The sequence below is a fragment of the Pelodiscus sinensis genome, chromosome 4 (assembly GCF_049634645.1).
Source record: "Pelodiscus sinensis isolate JC-2024 chromosome 4, ASM4963464v1, whole genome shotgun sequence".
Taxonomy (NCBI): domain Eukaryota; kingdom Metazoa; phylum Chordata; order Testudines; family Trionychidae; genus Pelodiscus; species Pelodiscus sinensis.
Window position 1 is genome coordinate 8,822,623 of NC_134714.1, and position 23,027 is coordinate 8,845,649.

The window sequence follows — 23,027 nt, forward strand, 5'->3', positions numbered from 1 at the left end:
CGGAGGAGGGTTGGGAAGAGGCATGGCGGGGGCTGTGTTTGGGAGAAGGATCCCCCCCCCAGGGCCATTGCAACTCACATGCTGGCAGCCGCACACAGGCCAGATTGTGGCACGTCTTGGCTCACCTGGGCCATGAGCTTGAAACCCCGGCCCTATACATAAAGGCTACAAAACCAATTACTGCTACTATAAACTACCCCATCAGCTTGGCTTTGCCCACTGCCTTATTTTATGCCATGATCCTAACACCAGCTGGGGAAAACGTGCACAATCCTTCTGCCACGTTTAATTTCATTGAAAACGTACTGCAGTCAGTTTTACAATGAATGAGTATCTATGAAACATGCCCTAGTCACAAATACTTAGCTGATATTTTGACACTGAAATCACAGCCAAGTGAGGGTGAAATGGCTTGCGGAGCTGCGATTTCTTTTGCCCGCTCAGCTGAATTCAGGCGGCATGTTACAATGTGTGTAATTTCTGTGAAAATATGTCCATTTCAGCATCACACCTTGTCTTCCCTCTCTTCCAACCCCACCCATCTGTTTGGTTTATTCCTGGCATGTCTTGTCATTACGCAGGATCGTGATCTGTCTGGGTCAGAGACTGTCTCTTTGCTTCGTGTTTATACAGAGCCCAGCACATTGGGGCCTGCATTATGCTTGGAGCCTCTCGGTTCTATAATGGTATAAATAATTAGTGATGATATAAGTCCTTGGCGCATGCAAAATACTAAGTTCCTGTTTCATTTTTTTAAAAAAAATATTTGCATATGATTGAAATATAGTGGGTCATTAGTGTTTACTCGTATTATAGTGTCCAGCTCTTGGTTAGATTGGTGTAAACCTGGAACAGAACCACTGCAGTCCGTGGAATTACTCTGAATTTACACTAGTGTAGCCGGCCCCGTTTGTTGAAACAAACACATTTGTGAAATGTCAGTTATTTGAATACCCATCTACAAACAACCAAGCAGCAGGGGTCTGGTTAATTTCCACAAATGCTGTGATATCGGGTCTACACACCATTGTATTTGATTTCATTTATGTCCACATGGTGCCACGCAGATAACTGGATTTGTATCACCATCAACTGCTCCTTACACCCCTTTGGGATGCATCACTTCACTGCATGGAGGAGTCATCCCAGGCCACAGAGAATGTGCCCTTTGCAGAATGGTTTCCATCCAGCTCACAGATTGAATCCATCCTGTTAAACATCAGATAGTCAGTCCCAAGCCCTCTCTGCTTCATTCAAGTGGCTTAAATCACAGAGATACACCAAGCCAATGTGCTTGCACTGAAAGGCTTTCGGACATCCTTATATGAGCATTTTCCATGCTCCCTCCCCTCTTCCCTCTCTGCCCTTGTATTTGCTGATAATGGTAGGTGTTGGTGATATTCTGTTTTCCCCTTTTCCCTAGTGGATTGATGAGGCAGTCTTGCTGAAATAAACTCTATGTGACTCCCATGCAAAATTCCCGCTTACACTTGGCACATTGTTTCTCAAGCTGCAAGCTCTCTAGCATTGCTTGGTTGATTTTTTTTTTGAATGTGGATACGATGTCTCATTGTATCATGTGACTAACCATCCAAATAGGATGCAACAGTATGGAACACCAGTTGTCCCATCCACAACCACGCAAGCCTACTTTCTGAACCCAGTGGAGATGCATTGGGGTAAAGAAGCTCAGAGGGGCAACCATGTCAGTCTGTAACGTTTTAAAAACAATTAATGGTCCTGAGGCACCTGAGACACTAAACAAAATATATAGAATCATGACTTTTTGTGGGCAAAACCCACTTCATCAGATGAATTGGAGTGGAAATAACAGAAACCAAGTGAGATATATATCTATATTTATATATATCTATATAAGACAGCAGAAGAAGCACCTGTCAATTGTTGGACTTGTGTTAAGGAGGCTAGTTATGTGGGCTGGATGTGTCCCCCCCCCCCCCCCCACGTAACTTTTGATGTGGAAATGCAGATGTTGAAGGCAGGAGAAATTTGCTTTGTAATGCGACAACCAGTTAATGTCTTGTTCAACCCAGGGTAATGGTGTCAGATCCGTAGATTAATTCCAGTTCTTCAGCCTCTCTCTCTAATTGGTTAGTGAAATTCCTTTATAGAAGGTTTAACCCTCTTCCTTTAGTGAGAGAGGTGGGGCTTGTTCTCCACTTCCTGCCACCCAAAAAGCTTCCCTGATTAGACCAGCTTTGTTACTTAGGAGGAGGAAAGAACTTTTCTCCTCCCATCCCTGGCCAGTGGCTACATCTACGTTGGCAAGATTTTGCACAAATACTATTAATGCAAGAGTTTTTGCGTTAAAGTATTTGCGCAAGAGAGCGTCTACACTGGCATATGCTTTTGCACAAGAGATGTGCTTTTGAACAAAAGCATCCGTGCAGTAATGGTTGAAAAGTGGACTTCCTATCATCCTTCTGCAGAATTCTGTGGAATTGCTGATGAGTGCCAGCCACTAACTTCTCTACTACACGTGTATATGTGTAACCCACACACCTAGTGTGGTTCACTGGCCCATGTAGTGGCATTGAGACAACTACAGCCTAAGCTAAAAGAAAACTGGCTTTATAGTTAAAGCTGTAAAAACTCCTATACTAAGCTCTAGAGGTCCCAGGTTCAAAACTGCCTGATGGTGGTCACGCATGTACCCACACACTATTCAACAGGCTGGAAGACTGTGGTGCAAAAGGAAACATCCTTAGTGTGCAGCAACATTTGTGCCAACACTCATCCAGTGGTGCAAAGGGGAATCACTGCCCAGTGGTAGTATTTGCCATGTTTTAGAGACACATGTGGAACTGTGGCAGGAAAGCTTTGTCAACTGCAGTATTTGGAAAACAGATATCTATATGTAGAGATATCTATAGATCATATAGATATATATTGTGCAAGGAAAAGACAGGTGACTGGGAGTATTTACAATACACAGAGTGGATGTGAAGCTGGACTGCAGGTTTATTTGTAGTACATACACACAGTGGGCTGGGGTCTCCTGAGGGGGTTTATCTGCAGCACACCCACCCAGCACACACACACACAATGGGAAGGGAAGCCTCAATGGGCTATATTTCCAGCACATGCATACAGACCCTTACACCGTGAGTGTGAAGCTGCAGGGGTGTTACCAGCACACACACACACATAGAAAACGAGTGTGAAGCTGCAGGGGTGTGTTACTAGCACACACACAGAGTGAGTGTGAAGCCATGGGGGAGGTGTTACCAGCACACACACACACACACACACACACACACACACACACAGAGTGTGAAACCGCAGGGGGAGGGTATCACACACACACACAGTGAGTGTGAAGCTGCAGGGGTGTGTTACCAACACACACACACACACACTGAGTGTGAAGATGCAGGGGTGTGTTACTAACACACACACACACTGAGTGTGAAGATGCAGGGGTGTGTTACTAACACACACACACACACACAGAGTGAGTGTGAAGATGCAGGGGTGTGTTACTAACACACACACACACACACACACACACACACACACAGAGTGTGAAGCGGCAGGGGTGTGTTACCCACACACACACACACACACCAGGGGTGCGGGCGGGGCGGGGCGGGGCGGGGGCGGGGCCGGATCCCGCACAGACGCGCTCGCCCCGCCGCGAGCTCCCAGGGAATTTCTTGGCCCGGGGGCGGGGCCTGGCGCCGCCAGCCCATGACGTCATGGCCTATGCTAATGAGGAGCATGTGGGGAGCCGGCGCGCGGGGCTCGGCGCGGCTCAGTCTCGCCCAGCCTGGCGCCCGGCGGGATCGGCCCCTGCCCGCTGCCCCGCCATGGCCCGGCCGGGGCTCGCCTGACAGCAGCGGGGCCCGGGGGGGGCAGCATGGGGCGGAGCCAGGTGGGTGCCCCGCGCGCGCGGCGCCTGGGTCCACAGGAGCCACGGCGGGGGGGGCCCCACGTGTGGCCCCCAGGCTCCCTGCCTAGCACCCCGCTGGGCAGCCCTGCCCCACGGGCGGTGCAAGGAGCAGCTGGGGGGTGCGCTGCTGGGAGCCCCCCCGGGCAGCAGGCAAGCCGCAGGAGCCCCACTTTGCGCGGGGGGGTGTGTGTGCGGGGGGGCCCCGCTTTTTTGCGTTCAGGCTGCTCGAGCCGGTCGCTGTTTCGCTGCAACGCGTCTGCAAAAGCCCGGCTGCTCCCAGGCGCGCTCCAGCAGGGCAGCGAGACCCCCCCATTGCCCCCCGCCCCTTTCCCCGTGCTGGGAGCGGTGGGTTGGCGAAGGGATTGAGCAAAGTGTGTGTGTGTGTGGAGGGGGGGGTCATTATTTAGCAGCCTAAAAAGGAAGGGGGGGGGGGACCCGAAGCCTCCCCGCGCCGGGCTGTGCGCTGAAGCCGGGGGTGGGTAGAGTTTATTTTTGTCTCACGTTGCTGCTGCTCAGGGCCTCCATCCAAAGGGGCTGGCTTGAGATGCTGGATGGCTGTAGATGGAGCTGCAGCAGCTTCCCGGGGAGGAGGCGGTGGAGAGGCAGGCACCAGGGCTGCTCCTGCTTTGCATTAGAGCCGCAGTGGAAGTTTGCTTGTGCACCAGTGGTTCGTTGCAGCCCTTTTGCAGCTTAAAGCACAGGTAGGTCCCTATCGAGGCAGCGCTAGGAGCCCTTTTGTGGCAGCAACAGGGAGCTCCCTCCTCCACTTTCTTTCTGTGGAGGAGGGAGCTTCCTTCAGACCACTAGCTGCAAAGCCTGCGTCTCAGTCACTGTGCACGGGAGCTGAATTTTTAGAGGTGCGGTGTCTTCCCTCCCTCCCTGCTTCTTCCTCGCCTTTCCCTCCACTCCTCCTTATCCTTCCCTAATGCAGACCTGAAATCTCAGTCGTGTGTTCGGAAGCGGGCTCTGCTGCTGTCACGCTGAATCATAGCATTTCCTTGCGAAGTGTGTCACCCTCACAGCAATTCTCTTTCTCTTTCCAGTTGTGAACATTTGCTTTGGGAGGAATGCGGGTGTGGAAGGTCCAGATTGCCCCCCAGAGGAGGAGAGAGTTGGAGACACTAGGCTAAAATAACCCAAGGGGAAAGAAGAAAAAGAAGCTATACACCCACTGCTGTGCCTTGTTGAGATTTATATATATATCTGTCTGTGTGTCTGTGTGTGTGTATGTACGTATGTATATAATATACAACTTCCCCTCCCTCCCTGTGCCACTTTGTATCATCATCTTTGGGGAATTTAACAAGAAACCACCAGAACACTGAACTGAAGGCAGAAAGAAGAGAAGAGAAACCAGACCCACATTGGAGCTGACGGCTGTGTCCAAAAATCTGTTTGATTAACACACACAATTGTGAGACGGACCCAGGAAAAAAAAAACTACGGAGTGAATTTCCCCCCCCCCCCCATAGAGGGTTTTTTCCCCCCCCTCCCTCCTCTACTCCCCGCCCCAAGCTAACCATGATGTTTCGAGATCAGGTTGGAGTGCTGGCCGGTTGGTTTAAAGGCTGGAATGAATGCGAGCAGACTGTTGCTTTGCTCTCCTTTTTGAAGCGGGTGAGTCGAACCCAAGCCCGTTTCCTCCAGCTTTGCCTGGAGCATTCGCTGGCAGATTGCACTGAGCTGCACATGCTTGAAGGGGAAGCCAACAATCCTGGTAAGTTTTGGTGCAACCAATCCATTTTGAATACTACATTGTTCTCTGATTGATACCCTAGTGTTGGCAAAAAAAGGGGAGGTCAGGGAGCCAGGACTCCAAATGAACCAGCCTCATTGTTAGCAGCTTCCCCTTCCTACATTTTATGTTTCAGACTAGTGATGACTTATTTCAGTTTGATTTTTCGCCGCAACCTACTACAGTTTATTCAGTGGTGTAACTACAGTAGCATGAATGATTGATTTTTCTCTCATGCAGTTTCCTGTGAAATAAGTAAGTCAGGTCACGTAGAGTCTGGATTTTCTAGGCTTCTTTTGGACAGCGTGGCTTGCTTTGCTTTCAGCAACATGCAGAAGAATCTCCTCATTATCTTACACAAAACGAGTATTTAGCTGAGCTGTGGCTAGCTGAGGTATCTTAATCTTTTGCTAAATGGTAATTTGTTTCATCGTTCAAGTCCTGTTTGAACACACTTCTTTTTCCCCCCTGCAGCTTTAAGTACTCTATATATTCCCCAGAAGCTCTGGGAAAATATTAGTTAGACCATTTAGGCTGCTATACATAGTTCAGATAGTGAATACTGTGGGTGTACTTTCTCAGGGATGTGCCTTTAATATATAAGGGCCTGATTTTGATCTTATTTATACATCAGTGAAAGTTAGGAGAACTAAAATGGTGTAAGTGAAATGTGCATACACACAAAGCAGGAGTCCCAAGTGTACACTCACACACACACCTTTAAAGAAATCTTCAAAAATAAAACTCAACTCGGCTCTTTGCAGAGATGAGGTTAAACACATGCCTAAATTATCTTGGTCTATTCCACTTGCAAAAAATCTCCCCCTCCCCTCCCAAAAAGTATAATGCCTCCTATTCCTTGTCTTCAATATTTTAATATAACTTTTAGTATTTCATAAGTACAACCTGGACTTCTACACATGGTTAAAAGAACACAAAAAGCATACACTGTGTGTGTGTGTGGGGGGGGGGGGGTCTGCCAGTTGATAGGTGAAATTCTTTAGGCTTTATTGCATTAGGATACTGAACAGAGCCCCCAGTGTTTACTGAGAGAAAAGAATGCAGGGTCTTCTTCCAGCTGTTCCATATTAGAGCACTGAGCCTGCAAGATTTGGCAGCTGTCTATGCTGCCATTTGATGACAACGTCCAGCACAATGTTTGTTAGGCCTAGGATATATTTAAGTACGCTTTTAAGAAACCAACTCAGGGGCTGTCCCAGTGTACAGAGCTCTATCATCACAATGGTGAACACGCTGGAATTGGATATTTCCTTATATAGCTCGTATGAGTGCCGGGGAGGAATGTTGCAGTGTACATTTCAGTACAACACTAGGTTTTATAAACAGCTGAACAGTCTAACCTCATATGCTGGCAGGGGAGAAAGGGGGAAGGGAGGCCTAACTAAGAATAAATTGGAGAGGAGCACATACTCCTTTAAACCGATCCTCCACTGAATAAAATTGCCACTCCTCTTGCATGCATTTGTCTTTGGTTCCAGTGTATGTGGCTGCATACGAGTCTCAACTTCTGGTTTTTAGTTTTGCCTGGATTTCCTGTAATAATTACATCACATTTATTTGTCAAAAGATTATGCGCGAGTGATTTATTTGCAGACTGCAGTAGCAGTGGTGTACCTGTTTAAATTACGATAGCAACGTTTCCTTTAAAGCTCATGCAGACATTCGGTCATGTATGAATGAAAGGGCTTTCTGCATAATGATCAGTCTCTTGCCAAAGCAGTAGTAGAAACTAAGGTCCTGATCCTTCCAGTACTTACTCATGTGACTAATCCCATTGACCCCAGCGGGCATGAGGTTTAGTGGAATTGTGCCCTTGGTTTCATTCCCAATGATTACGTGTGTGATGCTGATAGCGTTTACTCAGATGTCTGTTCTAATAATCAGCTGTTCTTTTAGTGCTTTTAGAAACTCAATAGCAAGACTGGAGAATCTCTGTAAATGTCTTTTACCAGGAACTGTTTCCTTCCTGTATCTTTGATCTATCCTAAACAGAAGACAAACACCCATTTGCATCAGAAAAGCAAGGTGATTACTTTTTGATCAGGGTAACCCTGTTGTTTCATAGGAATACCTGGTCTCTGTTTGGCAGTGAAGAAATTATGGGACGTGACTTTTAGTTTGGTATTAACATTATGCACTTTGTAAAACCACCTGCCTCAAAGTATTTTGAGATCTGTTGAAATAGTACTAAATAGCCCTTATTCACAACACGTTTCATACCGTGGCATTTGTCACTTGACTAGACATGAAATCCCACTAGGTTCTCTTAAAACAACAACAACCACAGCTTACTGCTGATAGATGCCAAAAAAGGTGAACTCAACAGGGACCCTGATTTCATGGCTGATCACAGCATTCTGCAACACACACCTGCCTGCTAACCCTTAGTGGCCCTCTTCAAACTCCTTTTGCATTGCAATCTAGCCCATACTGCCCACCCCGTCTCAAACTACCTCCTATGACATGTGCTACTCCTCTTTGTCCCAACTTATATTTAGCTTGGGCACTCTGATTTCGTTCCCCAGACCTGGAGAAGAACTCTGCAAAGTTCCAAAGCTTGTACCTTCCTCCAACACCATTTGGTCTGGTAAAAGATGATATCTCACCTGCCTTGTGTCTAACAATATCAATTTACTTTTTATTGCCCTTTCTATTAGTGTGCCTAAAGATTTTAGTTTGTCCCTTATCTTTTGGCTTGATTTTTTTCCTCCCCTTGGGGGCCTTACCTGACCCTGCAACATCTTTTTGCATGCAAACTGGTGATTGTCGCTGTTTTGAATTAATGGGTCTGCACTTGGGTGCAGAGGTTTCAGGATCAGAACTTTAACTTGGGAACAGGATGGAACCATAAATCCATACACCTGGTGTATTGATCTTACTGTCAGTTAAACTCCATGCTATCTCTAGTTTCCTCAGTATAGTAAAAAGACAAAAATAGTGACCATGGTACAAACATGGTCTGGTAGGAAGCTAGTGTGAAAGCAACATGTGAGTCTAACATGCCAGTGTGACTGTTTGAATTGACTTTAAAGAATTATTCTGTGGATACAGGCCCTATGTTGCTTATTAAAATCTGACTGAAGTGGATAGTGACTCTTGCTACTGTTGAAATCAGTGTGTAGGCTCATCACATTTCTTATTGGATAGATGTTCACCTCACAAATATTACTATGGCTAACTGAGTTCAGCAGAGTTGCTGGGGCCTGAATAGACATGGAAGACAAAAGCACCTTTTCACCAGCAGGTTCCCCAAAAAAGGATTTGAGGCATATTGACTGGGCAATAGGAGGGGACTTAGTCTTTTTCAGATGTACTTTTTTGTTGTTCTTTGTGCAGATCCTAGTCTTCAGTGCTGCCTGCTTGCTGCTTTTCACAAGCATGGAAAATAAAATGAAAACCATTGAAAAAGGAAATGAATTATTTTAATCTGACTGGTTTTAATAGTGAAGCAAGGGTCTTTATTTGGTAGAGTTCCATCTTTCTGTTTTCTCTATGTGGTTTTCTTTAAAATGGTTTTTCATTTGCCTATTAATGATGATTCAGCTCCTGTTTATAGCACCTGACACACACAATGTAAATATGACTGGAATGCACAGCTACAGTGTCCCCTTCCTCCCCTCCTCCCGGAAACATACTGTACTTGCAGCCACTTGATTGCCATTGGCATGTAACTGGCAAGGTAGCTGTGTACTGAATCCTTAGAACAGGGGTATCTGCAGGCTTTGCAGATACTATGTTGTCACTGATGCAAGAGAGTCACAGTTTGGTTAGAAGTGATGCAGCTGCCAGACTGAATGAACACGTTGTTTTAAAACCACACAGAAACTTCATCTTGTTTAAAAGTACTGATGTTTGATAGGAGACAAAACAAAGCAAAAAAAAAAAAAAAAAAAAAAAAAAAAAACCTCTCTCCGGGTCACTATTGGGTAAGATGCACAATCCATATCAGATCTTTAATAATCGGAGCATACAGTAGCATGCAACTTAGAAATCCACAAAGTTCAAATAAAACCGAGAACCACAAATCTTTTAGCTCTTCAACACTGAAATTGAAGAGGGGCTAGTAAGGGGGGGGGGGAACCCATACTAAACAACACACAAATAAATCTCTGCTGATGTGGGCAATGGGAAGAGTAGTAAAAGGCCCGTTCCTGTTCCCGTTGAGATCTGTGCCTATTGGTATGAGCCATGTGGTTCATAACTAGGGCTCCAAGATGCTATGGTAATATAAATAGTAGGGAAACTCCTATTGACTTCAGTAGGAATAGGATCCGGTGTGCAGAAAGTACCAGTGAGGAATTCAAAATGATATTTCTTCCATGACCTAATGCATGCAAATGGTTTAGCCGATCACAGGTAGGTGTGTGTCTGTGTGGTTTGAAACCAGGCTACACAGCATATTTTCTCCCTTTGAGAGTTACAGTTTTTCAGTATTATTTATTTGTTTGCAAAGGTGGTCTTGCTGCAAGGGATGTCTGGGCAGCTTCAGACCTAACTGGAAAGAGCTCCCGGGATATAACACATGCCTTGGAGTCGCAAATGAAAGGGTTCAACAAGTGTGCGATTCATGCCATGCAGCAAGCTGGCACTAGGGCTCAGTTTCATGTATGACCTCAGAAGAGGGTGTAAGTGGGATTAAGTGGTGTGTGGATTTTATGCTGACCCTCTGCACAGGGGAATGTCACCCTAAAATTGACGGTCCCTCTCAGTTGTTAGCTGAAAATGCTCTACTGTAAGAACTGGGAAAGTGAAGCTCTGGGAGGAGCTAGCAGGTGGAGACTGAAGTATGTTGTCGTGGTTTGAACACAGGAAGGTCTCTGTACCATCATGGTTTGAACACAGGTGATGTCTATGCTGCAATCACGGGGTGTGTTCACAGCTTACCTAGACTTGCCCGAGCTAGCTTTATATTGTTGCTTTGGCACCCAAGAAATCTCAATACCAAAGAATCGTAGGACTGGAAGGGACACCTAGCCCAGTCCCCTGCACTCGTGGTAGGACCAAGCATTTGCCCAGGTTGTACAAGCCCAGCAGGAGCTTAGGGTAATTAATCAGGCGGTTAGCCCATGCTGAAGCCTGTGCTGCTGATGCTTCTGCTTGGGTACCTGAGTGAATTAGATTAAAGCTAGCTCAGATGCAGTCCGTCCTCATGAATGGAGGTTCCCAAAGGCTACTTCTGCCTGGCTTCCTCCTGTTGATTCCCTGAGATCAGAGCCATGTTAGGCTAACCAGGCTAAATAGGGCAGTAGGATTTAGAAGATGTAGTAAAAATTCTGTGTCCCTTTGGACATCTGGTCTGGCCTATGGCAGAATCTGTAGGACATAACTAGGCTTCCTCCTTCTGCAAGCTGGTGTGGAACTTAAAAAGTCCTGTAACTTTTTTCCCATTAGCAGCACAAAACCAGATGATTATTTGATCAGTGTCTTGCAATCAATGCATATTTAATATCTGATGTGAAACATTTAATCTATATTAAAAGTTGCATTAGAAAAAAAAATTGTTCATCCCTGGGGAAAACGGAGCTGGTGTGCAGTTAGAATAGCGTAAACCCGTGAATCTAGAAAGTGGCGTTCTAGTCCATGCTTTATCAGGTCACAAGAGGATGCTGGTCAAGTCACCTGCACCATTTCCTACCTCAGTTTCCCCTTCTAGAGAATGGATAAAATAGTGAGCTAGTCCATAGGTGTGTGTAGAAACGAAGAGGGAGCAGAGTTAGGTGAATGTTGAACACTTTTGAAAACCCACCTGAAATGTTTGTAAAGTGCTTTGAGATCTTTAGAGAAAACATGCAAAGTATTATTCTATAAACGACCCAGTTTCTTTTAAAGTTTGGCCTCTTTCCAAGTGAAATACTTTTATTCAGATATATTTCTGTTACGGTTTTTCTTTTGGAAAATGGAAAACTAAATCTACTTGCTTCTCTGCATAAATGGGCGAAGAATGGCTAAGGAAGTTAATCGTAAAGAAGAGAAAGCGACCACAGGAGCTCAGTGGCTTATGGCAGTCTTAAATTTGATAAGCAACAGATTGATAGGCTAGGCCAGGGATTGTTTTAGTTTGGTAGTTAAGAAAAGGCAAACCTCGGTGCCATAAATTAAAATCGGTGCTCATGGTATATTTGTAAATTGAGTTATCGTAAAGTAAGATTAAATGGGAGACTGGAACAGTCTGAGTGCGGTCAAAATTCTTGCCAGTGGATGAGAGTTGGTACATATGTGGCACAACATAGCTAACTATTGGGTATATATATATATATATATATATATATATATATATATATATATATATATATATATATAGTTGGGTAGTTAGTTAGTTAGTTAGTTGGGTAGTTAGTTAGTTAGGTAGTCCTGTGGCCACCTTACAGACTAACTTTTGTTTCTAACCATCCTAGCAGAAGTGCATTTGGAAGAACATTCAGGCCCAAATCATTGATAGAATCCACCCATTTTGAAGGCTTCCATTCTTGGGTGTGCAACCTGCAACACCATGCAGGGCTGTTGTCTTTGGCCTCGCACAAAGAAGGACCAAAAAAAAAGCTTGCCAACTTGGGAAGTGATGTAAACCTACTTATACTACTCTCTAACTACTTGGGAGGGGGGGAGGTCAGGAAAAATATTTCCCTTGGGTATGTTTATCCCAAACTTCCTACCTCAGCATTTGCTTCTGGTTCATCTAATCCAGTACTTTGGTACTGGCTTCTGCTGGAACCTGGGTCCTGGATTAGATGAACTGTTGGTCTGATCCACTGTGCTAATTCCGGAGTTCCTACTAGTATTCAATCCCGACTTCCTTTTTTTTTTTTTCCTGTAATCTTAGATGTTTTTGTGGTTCATAAATATGAATTGTTCCAAGCCAGGAGTTCTGTTTTGCAATCAAGCGAGTAACTGAAATAGTAATTAGCGTGAATACTTGCTTTATTTTAAGATGCATTAGTCAGTACTTCAGCGTTCATGCTTCACACTTGTATCTAATCTGACTGCAGATAATCATTGGGAGAGTAGGGATACCTCTTACTGGCAGGTTAAAGCCTTAAGGGCCAGATCTCTCCCTATATGGTTTATTCTTCTGCAGGGAGTGAAAACTGTCTGAGTTTGGATGCACACGTGACCTAAATCCTCAGATGAGTAAATCCGTATAGTGCCGTCCACATTTCAAAGAATGGCAGAGCTGAGGATCTGGGTCGGATGTACCCAGAGGAGGCTGGGTTGGTGCCTCCCAGAACGAGAAGGGGATTCATCTCTCTGAAATGTGCAGATCCTGGCACGACCTGCCAGAAGGTCCCCACACACCTGTGAGCTCACAGCTGTTTCCCAGCTTCCGTGGCAGAAGCAGAACTGCCTGACGCTCTGCTCCCTTGAGGGAGGGGTCACTCGATGGTGAGGGAACTATATAAGCCGGCGGGGGTGGGAACAGCATTAACTTATGCCTGGGTTTCCACACAGACAGCGATTAACCCTCCAGAACTGCCCCTCTCTGGCCTTCCTCTTCCTCTCCCGTCTGAAGCCCATTTTCCCATTGAGGTTGGAGTTAGGGGTGTTAATGGTTAACTTCAAGGGTGAGGCTTACCAGTTATGGTTCACCAGTGGGGGCTGGAGCAGTGGGCCTGGTTTGGGAACGCTGCGGGCAGGGTACTCCAGCCCAACCAGAGCAGCCCTCATCTGTGGTGGGGAGGGCCGCTCCAGCCCCTGCCCCCCACTTACCCCCGTATAATCAGTTAACTGGTCAAACCTAATGTTTAACTGGTTAACTAATTAAACTGTGTTTTACATCCCTCGGCTGATACTGCAGTCCCATGCGGTATGTTTGTAATTTAAGTTTTGAATGGTTTATGTGTGGTTGAGTGTAGGGATGTTAAATTTAGTTTAATCAGCTAATCGGTGGATTTTTCCATCAACTAGTCAATAAGCGGGGGAGCCGCTGAGGGGTTAGTGCTCACTTGGGAGCTAACCCTGCTGCGGCTCTGCCTTTTAAATGTATTAAGAGCCTCCATTTAAAAGGCTGGTACGCAGCGGGGGGACCCAGCCTGAGCCAGGGATCAGCTGTCCCTCCACTGCGCTTCTGCTTTCTAAATGTATTCAGAGCCAGCAGGCTCTGAATACATTTAAAAAGCAGAGGTGCAGCTTCTGAGACTGGGTCTGAGCTGGGAATCAGTTGATTCCGGGCTCATGCACACTCCCCACTATCCCTCTGCCTCCCCCGCACCCAGCGGAGACGGTGCTCAGGGGAACCGGCTTTTAAGACGGCTCCCCCGCAGCACCAGCTTCTGCTTCCTCCCCCTTAGTGCCTCTAATAGAGGCAGAAGGGGGTGAGGGAGGGGAAGAGACTAGTCAACTATCCGATAAGCTTTTGCTTATCGGATAGTCGCCTAGTTGCTTATATCTCTGGTTGAGTGGTTGAGGTCTGCTTCAGGGGGAAGGCTCAACAGAGAACTGGATCAATTCATGGAGGCTATTGGCCAGATTAGTCAGGAATGCCCAAATCATGTTCTGTTTGCCAGTGGACAATAGGGGCTGGATCATGGGATGATGACCTGTTGCGTTCATTCCCTTTGGGGTACCTGGCCACGGTTGGAAGAGATGTTCTGGACTAGAAGGACCACTGGTCTAACCCAGCCTGGCTGTTCCTGTGTTGTCACTGTTTCTACAAGTATTAAAAGAAGTGAGGGGTGTTTACTTCAGTTTCTGAAAACAGCTTCAGACAAGTTCCGCCCCTTTGTACTGGTTTGATAGGCTGGGTTTTCCAGAAATTAGGAAACACAGACAGGGTTTTTGACATAAAGCTGGAACTGACTCTGTCTTCTATCTGATCCAGCAAATGGCCAAGACTTTCTGTCTGATGGGGTCCTCATCCTTGCAGAAGGGTGCGAAGAGGTGTTGGCATACTAGGGTGCCATTAGGCAGGTGGGTGACACCTGGTATGGTCAGGGTGCATTTACATCTGTGTATTGTCTTTTCCTGCTTTCTCGTAATGCTTTTGCCTTAAGAGTAAAAGTGCTTGCTCAGAAGGAGCTGTGAGATCCTTTGTAACTGCTGGCCACATGCTCTACGTAGACCTCGGAGAGGAAGCCAGGTACAGGCGTTGGCTGTGAGGCAGGCTGACTCACTGGGATTATCAGACTGGGAGGTGGGGAGCTGGCCAGCCTTAAAAACTCTCTCATCAGAAGGGAGTGGGAGTAGCATCCCTGCCAAGAGATGTGATAGCTGGAAATTTAAACTCAGGCTGGAAACAATGAGGGTGGTTAACCATTCAAACAATTTACCAAGGGTTGCAGTGGAGTCTCCATCACTGACTCTTTTCACATTAAGAGTCAATGCTTTTTTTCACAAAGATCTGCTCTGGGAATTATTTGGGGGGAATTAGTCCCTGGCCTGTGGGGTACAGGAGGTCAGACTGGATGCTCACAGTGGTCCCGTCTGGCCTTGGAATCTAGGAGACCCAGCTGGGAGCTTCTGGAGTGGACCAAGGAGTGGGAGGGGGAAACAGGTGCAGTTATCATTAAACTGACAATAGGGCTGGGAAAAGGGAGGAACAGGCCATGGAGCTTGTGTTTTCCCCTTGGCCGGATTCACCATGTTTTTACCCCCTCTGTTTTCAAGAAGGGGATGGGAGAGCATTGCCTAGAGGACGACGTTCAAGGCTAAGACTCTAGGACTGGCCGTGGTGGCCAGTCCCCTGCTGGTCCCAGGCTCCATGCGGCACTTCTGCTTTGAAATGTACAAGAGCCCACAGCGGGGACTCTTGTATATTTCAAAGGTAGAAGGCTGCCTTTGCGCCCCTGCTACCTCCCAGCACCCCTTCCTCTTCTCCCCCCTTGCTGATAGAGGTACAAGGTGGGGGAGAGAGCGACAGGTCAATTAGTCGCTTACATCCCTAGTGGTTGGAGAGTTTGGCTTCATGACATGGAGCCACAAATCCCATGCAGACTTCCGACCTGGCAGTGCATTTGCCCTGGCTCTGAGTAACCGGACAGATCCGTCCCCTCCTAGTCTTTGTGTTAGCTCCCTTTAATGTAGGCGTTAAGCAGAGTCGCCAAAATACGATTTAAATTATTTTTCTTTTGGAGACAGAGTATGAAGTTGGATTTTTTTTAAAGGAGTTTTGTAGACCAAAGAGCATGTTATGGTTATTGTTCAGTACCTAACACACCCTGCCCTTTGCACAGGGGGGATGGTAAGTAGGGATGTAAAATCCTGGTTAATCAGTTAACGGGTTAAATGTTAGGTTAACCTAATGTTTAACCGACTAAACGGGATCTCACTGCCCCAGCTCCCTAGCCCACTGAGCTCCCGCTCCCAGCCCAGTGCTGGGCCTGCTGCCGGCTCCCAGCCTCCATGGAGGGGCTGGGATTGCTGGCTCCCAGGCCCTGTGCGTGGGCTGGGGATACTGCCAGCTCCAAATTCTATTGCCAGCTTCCAGCACCCATGCCGGGGTTGGGGCTGGCTGCCGGCTCCCATCTCCAGCCACCTGCTGCGTGGGGCTGGCTGCTGGGGCCGACTTCTGGCCCCAACCTGCAGACCCATGGAGTTGGCTTCTGGAGCATCCCTCTACATATAGCAGGCTGCGAGTTGGGGGACTGCTTTCGGGGTACCAGTTACCTATTCACTTGCCTAGAGGTGAAGTGGGTGGGGTTGGGGGGGAAGGGGAAGGAGAAGAAATGTCTCTGGCAGTTCCTCTATTTTACCTGGTTAGCATTAAAATTTGAGTGGAGTGCAGAGTCATTCATTGGCTTTTGCATAGAGAAGGCAAATGCGTTTGTCTTGAGCAGATACAGATGCAGGGTTTCTCTATGCAGGCTGTGTCTGGTTAACCGCTTGTAATGAATTTATTTATTCTGCACCTAGTGGCTTCTTTTCAGGATACAGTTGTATCAAAGATTTTGGCAGGGGCTTTTTAAATACCAGATTTTTTTTCTGTTCTAGGCCCTCATTCTGAAGAGTTTTTTACACGCATTAGGGGAAGGATTCATATGCTTGAAGTTAAGCAACTTGCTAATTCGATGCCAATTCAGAGCCCTAACCTCAAATCCGCATCAGTGGACTTCAGTGAGCTTTGAATCAAGCCCTAGATGTTGATGTACTCCTATGCAATTGCTAATTTTGTCTCTGATCCGTCAAGGTGCTGAGTGACGTCACCTCCTGTTGAGGTCAGCAGGAATACTGGGTGCTCAACATTTCTTTAATTTGGGTCCCCAGGCTTTGGAGACCTCTGAATGCTCTCATGCCAACTGACCAAGGCTAATGGCACATTGGGCTGCATTAGTAGGAGCATTGCCAGGAGATGGGTGAAAGTGATTATTCCCCTTTTTCCAGCACTGGAGAGGCCACAACTGGAGTATTGCATCCAGTTCTCGGGTCCCCATTACAGAAAGGATGAGGACACGTTGGAGAAAGTCCAGTGGAGGGCAACAAAAATGATCAGGGAGCTGGAACCAGGGCCAGCCCGAGCCATTTTGGCGCTCTAGGCGGGTGGCGCCGCCCCGGGTGCACAACACATGGGCAAACCTGCCCCCAGGGTGCATGGGCAGGCACATGTGCTGCCCGGCCATCGCCGCTGGTGCGCAGCCCGGGGCCACCCGGGCGGGCTGTGCCTGGCCGTGCAGGGCCCCACAGCCACGGGGGGGAGGGAGGGCACTGTGGGGGTTAAAGCCGCCCCTGCCCCAGGCGGCCACTGCAGCCCGCCAGGAGCCGGGTGCACAGCACCTGATGGCAGCTATAAGGGGCGCCACGTGTCCCTTACAGCTGCCATCGGTTGGCACCCCAGGCAGCTGCCTGGCTCACCCACACCTTAGTCCGGCCCTGGCTGGAACACGACTTATGAGGAGAGGCTGAGAGATTTGGGCTTCTTTATTCTACAGAAGTGCAGAGTGAGGGGGAATTTGATAGCAGCCTTCAACTTCCTGAAGGGCGGTTCCAGAGAGGATGGAGAGGGGCTGTTCTCAGTGGTGACAGAGGACAGAATGAGGAGCAATGGTTTCAAGTTGCAGTGGGGGAGGTCTAGGTTGAATATTAGGATCAACCATTTCCCTAGGAGGGTGGTGAAGCACTGGGATGGGTTCCCTAGGGCGGTGGTGGAATCTCCATCCCTAGAGATTTTAAAGTCTTGGCTTGATAAAGCCGTGGCTGAGATCCTTTTGTTGGGGTTGGTCCTGCTTTGGGTAGGGGGTTGGATTTGATGACCTCCTGAGGTCTCTTCCAACCCTAGGATTCTATGATCGGGCCATCCAGGTATGGTGACTTTATGGTGTATAGGCTCTCAGCAGCAATTTCTTTTAGCGGAAGAATTAGGGGGTGGTGTGGTTTTTTTGTTTTGTTTTTTAACTGTGGTCTGTATACAGTGCCTTAACGGGATGGAAGAGCTTGAGTGTTTGTGGCTGTTCTCCCTTTCCACCAGTGTCTGAGGTTTATGTGATACGGGAATTGGAAGCGCAAGACATTACTGTGTACGATAGTTCTCCCTGGGAGGGACGAGGCCTTTCCTCCGTTGCAGTTTGATGGCTACTGACAGGCATCAGCAGGCACGTGGTCAGCTTGTGATATGGATATAGGACTTTCTAGGATGTGGTGTGGTTCCCCTCCCCCCCCCCCCCCCCGACAGTGCTGTTGCACTGCAGAACTGAGCCAGCTTTCACTAAGTGGAAAAGGGTCCCCTTCAATGGCAGCTGGATCTTCTCTAATATGCTGAACTGCCATGCTTGAAAAAGTGTGTTTATTTTGCTTTTTTTTTTTTTTTAAACTTCAGGTATCATCTGCAGGATCCATCCTTGTTTCACTCGACTTTGTGCACTAAAGCAATAGATCACCCTAGGATAGGGTGGAAGTAAATACAGGCCACTTTACAGAGCTCTGGCTTGTTATTACTCTTTGCGCATAATTGGTTCCAGATTTTCCTCTAAACTTTAGTTCAGTCAGATAACTAATCTGGCCTTGCTCTGTGGTATGTTAGTTTTCCTGATGTTTGCCATGTTGTTACTTTCTCTACACGTCAGTATCCTTCTGCATTTGTATTGGTAATTGCACACACTGTTACTTTTTATAACAATAAAACGAAGTACAGCTTGCCAAAATGTCTCCTTTGAAACTTTTTTCAATGGAAAAACAATCTTTTTGTGAAAATTTTCACAGAAACTTTCTTTCTATTTCTGATTTTAATGAAACTGAAAAACGAGTGTTTGGTTTTTTTCCAATTTTTATTTACATTTTTTTCTTTCTCTTGCTTTTTCCCCTTTGTCTTTATTTTTCCATTGACAAAATGGAAAAAGGACGGGGAATCAGAAAAAGCAAAAGAAGGCTTTCATTTCTTTGAAAAAATATTTTTGTTGTATTTTTGACGCATACTTACCATTTCTCAAACAGTATGAATGTACACTTTAACTTTTTCCGTATAGATTTTGTATTTATCGTTGGGATTTCCCCATACATTTCTTACATTTTTCAGCATTTTTTTGTTTATTTTTGGCCGGCTAGTTAGTTGTGCATTGGAATCATGAGAACACAGCTCTGCAAAGAGAAGTTCTTTGGCACCTTAAAGATCTTACAGCTATATGTGGGCAGCCACCCACTTTGTCAGATGCATGCATGAAGGCTTATGCCCAAATAAATCTGTTAGCCTTTAAAGTGCCACAGGATTCCTCATCGTTTTTGAAGATACAGACTAACACAGCTACCCATGAGACTCTTGAAAAGAAGGTTTGTTTACTTAAAAACCACCACACCTTACACTGCTGGCAAAGTGGATTTTAAAAATAGAATCCTTAGGCAGTTTCCCTCCAGATAATGTGAATGTTGATGAGATGTTGAGTTTTAACAACCTGCATGACCCTTTCAGATAAGAATTGTTATCGACTTGCAGTATTATGTTAAATGGATAAGAATTGGGCCAGGGGCCACTGCCAACTTAAAAATAAATCACACTTTCATGCACAAACGGTACCTACTGTTTTTATAGACTGCTACTGGAGCTAAAAGAGTTTGAGTGAGCAAGGGTGCTGGAATTGGGGTGTGTGCATGTCAGTATGGCATCCCCTGGCTTGCAGTGGTTTCCATCAGATAAAGGGTTTACAGTCTTACTCAATGGCTTTTAGCACCCCTTCCCCCCCAAATTGTTCCCCTGTCACTGTGAGTGAGTGATTTTTTTTTTTTTTTTAAAACCTCGGTTTCCTAGTTTGCTTACTTTAGATTTCTGATTGCACACACTGATGGTGCACGCTCTTGCCAAGAGTCAGCAAGAGACAGCATATAGCGTTAAAACCAGCATCAGAAGTGGAAAGTGAATAGGCACCAAGCAGCAAGGAAAGACTTGAACAGAAAGAATAAGGATGGGAAGAGAAGGGGAAGTCCTAATTATGTTTGTTGTTCTTAGGCCTTCTCAAAGGAGTCCTCTAAACATAGCTGCGGGCAGTCAGAAATATCCTTTTAACAATTGTTAATGAGTTTTTAAAGTTCATATTGTGCTTATTAAATGGTATCTTCTCAGGAAATCAATTATCTGCCATTTGTAGCTAAAATAAATTCAGGTTTACAGTGTCCCTTCAGCAGTGCACAAAGAACGCATTTTGTATGACACATTTAGTAACCTTTCATCATAAAAGGATTCTGAAATAATCAGCTTGGCGCTGAATGCCTTCTATAATACATGTCAAACTTTGGTGTTAAGAATGACTTTACAAAGGTATATGCTTCATTCAAATATTTAAGAGTAATAACTACTAAAATGCCAGCTGTCCAGCTAAACCCGTCCAGCCTTGTAAATGACCTATAAGAGATTCCCCCAAGAATGAATATTTAGCATGGTGGAGCTGCTAAAAGCGGTCTCTACAATAGTAAGTAACAGGTGGCCCGTATTGACACATTTTGGTAGAGTTCCTGGTTTTATATTTCATGCAAAGTAAATATCGCATTAATATGACTTTTGTGTTGTTAAAGTACAAGGCTCTACATTAATTTTCTGCAAATTGTACTTGCAGCTTCAGTTCGTCCTCTTCTTTTTATGGGAGTGGGTAAGCACTAAGAAATCTTTCTGGACAATTCCTAGCAGCTGGAGGGTACGGGTTTCTCTGTGGAGTGAAGGAATTTCTTCAGAGAAGCTATTGTTTGACTGTTCGCAGCCTTTTGACAACTGTTCTTGAGATTAACCCTTTGCTCTGCACAAATAGTTGCACAAATATAATCCGATGTTTTTGCATTGTTAGAAGTAAATAGATGTTGGCCATATCTAAGTGTAGAATAGAAGTTAGTGTAAAGTCACTGCTTTACATTCTTTTTAAAGCCAAATTCAGTGTCACCATGGATGTTTTGTTGTTTTCTGATTTTTTTTTGAAACACAACCATTTCTCTGATTTTTGTTTTGTTTTGTTTGTTTTTTTGTTTTTTTTCCCCCCTGAGTGCAAACAATATCAAAGAGAACTTCCAATGTAGGGGCCTAGAAGTGGCCTTTGGAGAATCTCTCTTCAAATCAGAGTAACAAAAAAATTGAGACTGAACATGCAACTTCATTTACACCCATAAAGTCAAACACATCTGAGGCAGTAATGGTGTGACTTGCTGGAATGTGGGTTTCTGGTCAATCCAGGAAGGGTGTTGATAATTTGGAGGGTGTTCAGAGTATGGATGTTAAATTGCATTTAATCAGCTAATTGAGTAGTCAATGGAATTTCCATCAACTACTCAATTTTTGATGGAAAATTGCATCATAAGGGAGGAAACTGCAGTGCCGCAGTAGGGTTAGCGCCCCACCCTGGTATATGGCTAGCAGGTAGTCAACTAGTTGTGTTCATCCCTAGTTCAGAGAAGACCTGTAAGAATGATTAAAGGATTAGAGCACAGGCTTAATAGTGATAGACTCAGGGAGCTCACCATATTTAACTTAGCAAAGGATATGTTTACGCTACATGGCTTTTAGCAACAAGGCTGTGTTCGACACAGCTCTGTGGCTAAAAGTCAGCATGTGTGAGCGCTGTTTGTTGTCACTCTTCTCGACAAAATACTTCCATCCCCAACAAGGAGCTTTTGCTTGGTCCGCAAGAGAGCACTCATGATGACAAAGCAGCGTTTACACTCGTGCTTGCCGTAGCAGAACTTTGTTGTTCGTGGTTTCTTTTTAAAGCACCTGTGAATGACAAAAGTTTTGTTGATCAAGTGCAAATGTAGACCTAGCCAAAGAGGAGGTTCAGGGTAACCGGATCACAAGTTTATAAGTACATAGATGGAGACCATCAAAATTGATAATGGCTGTTCAATCTAGCAGAAAAAAGATATAACAAGAGCCTATGGTTGGAAGTTGAAGCTGGTCACATTGAGATTGGAAATAAGGTACACCTTTTTAATGATCAGGGTAATGAACTGTTGGAAAAATTACCAAGGGTCACACTGGATTCTCGATCACTTTAAATTTTTAAATCAAGATTGAACTACACCAGACCTTTGAGAGCATCCACCAAACAGTTAATTCAGCAAAGTCCCATGGCCGGTGTTAGGATTCCAGGGGGAACAGAATGATCCTATAAGATGATTACAGTGGCTCCATCTAGCCTTGGAATCTTTATGAATTTATTCAGAGCCGCTGCAGAGTCCGCCTCCCCAGCGTCAGGACTGTAGAAGACCTCGGATGGTTTGCTCCGTCTGTGCCTTTACACCCAGGGGACTGCAGAGTGTTAAAGGAGGGGAGGGCATTATCAATGGGCAGATTCCCCCTGAGTGAAATAATGCAGAAATCCACATACACAAGACCAATTAGTAAGTAATCCATTTTACTTGGCACTGTGTCTACTGCATTAGGAATAAAGGCTTCAGTGTGAGAGTAGTCATCAAAAAGGCTGCCTGGACAGTGCAGGAAGGAGACACACTTTGATGGCTGTCAGTCAGGTTGGAAATATTTATCCTTTATCTGCTTTGGTGTAGGTCCTCGTCCTCCTTCCCCAAAATCCTGTAGTTTGAATCTGACAGACCTGTTTATGTTGCGGTATCCATTAGAGAGATGCGCATCATCTTTCGGTGTTTGCATCTCCTCCAATAAACACTTCAGCAAATCTTTTTCTAGGAATGTCTCCTCCTGCATATTTAAAAAGCAGTGAGAGTGCTTCACTAGAGGAAATTGGCGTGTCTGTCTGACTTCTCAGGCCGAAGTCATCACCAGCACAGGCTGTCATTAAACCATCGAGGTAATGCAAAGGCGAGAGAGCCATGCTGTGTTTTTTGTGTGTTGTTTTTAAAAGACGACTAGCATAACAATGCTGGCTCTTCCTCTGTTCTTAGAAGCCTCCAGTGATGTCTCTGAAACTCCTTGGACTGTGTGCACAAAGTAGGGGAGGGGGGGGGAGTTTTCTTTCCCTCACACACTCCTTGCCTTTCCTCTGGGAA

At 45.8% G+C, this 23,027-nt stretch overlaps 1 protein-coding gene across 5 annotated transcripts in view; it reads left to right on the forward strand.

The window, feature by feature from the left end:
* The first annotated feature begins 3,746 nt into the window (after window positions 1-3,746).
* The window catches only part of SAMD4A (sterile alpha motif domain containing 4A), a 220,770-nt gene continuing 201,489 nt past the window's right edge, over window positions 3,747-23,027 (forward strand). For 4 of the 5 annotated variants that reach the window (XM_075926233.1, XM_075926235.1, XM_075926236.1 and 1 more), the window contains exons 1-2: window positions 3,747-3,895; window positions 4,957-5,630. In XM_075926233.1, coding sequence (XP_075782348.1) covers window positions 5,435-5,630 — 196 coding nt within the window. In that variant the 5' untranslated portion in view covers window positions 3,747-3,895; window positions 4,957-5,434. Of the gene's footprint in view, window positions 3,896-4,429; window positions 4,615-4,956; window positions 5,631-23,027 lie in introns of all 5 variants that reach the window. The other variant, XM_075926234.1, reaches the window with a different exon arrangement.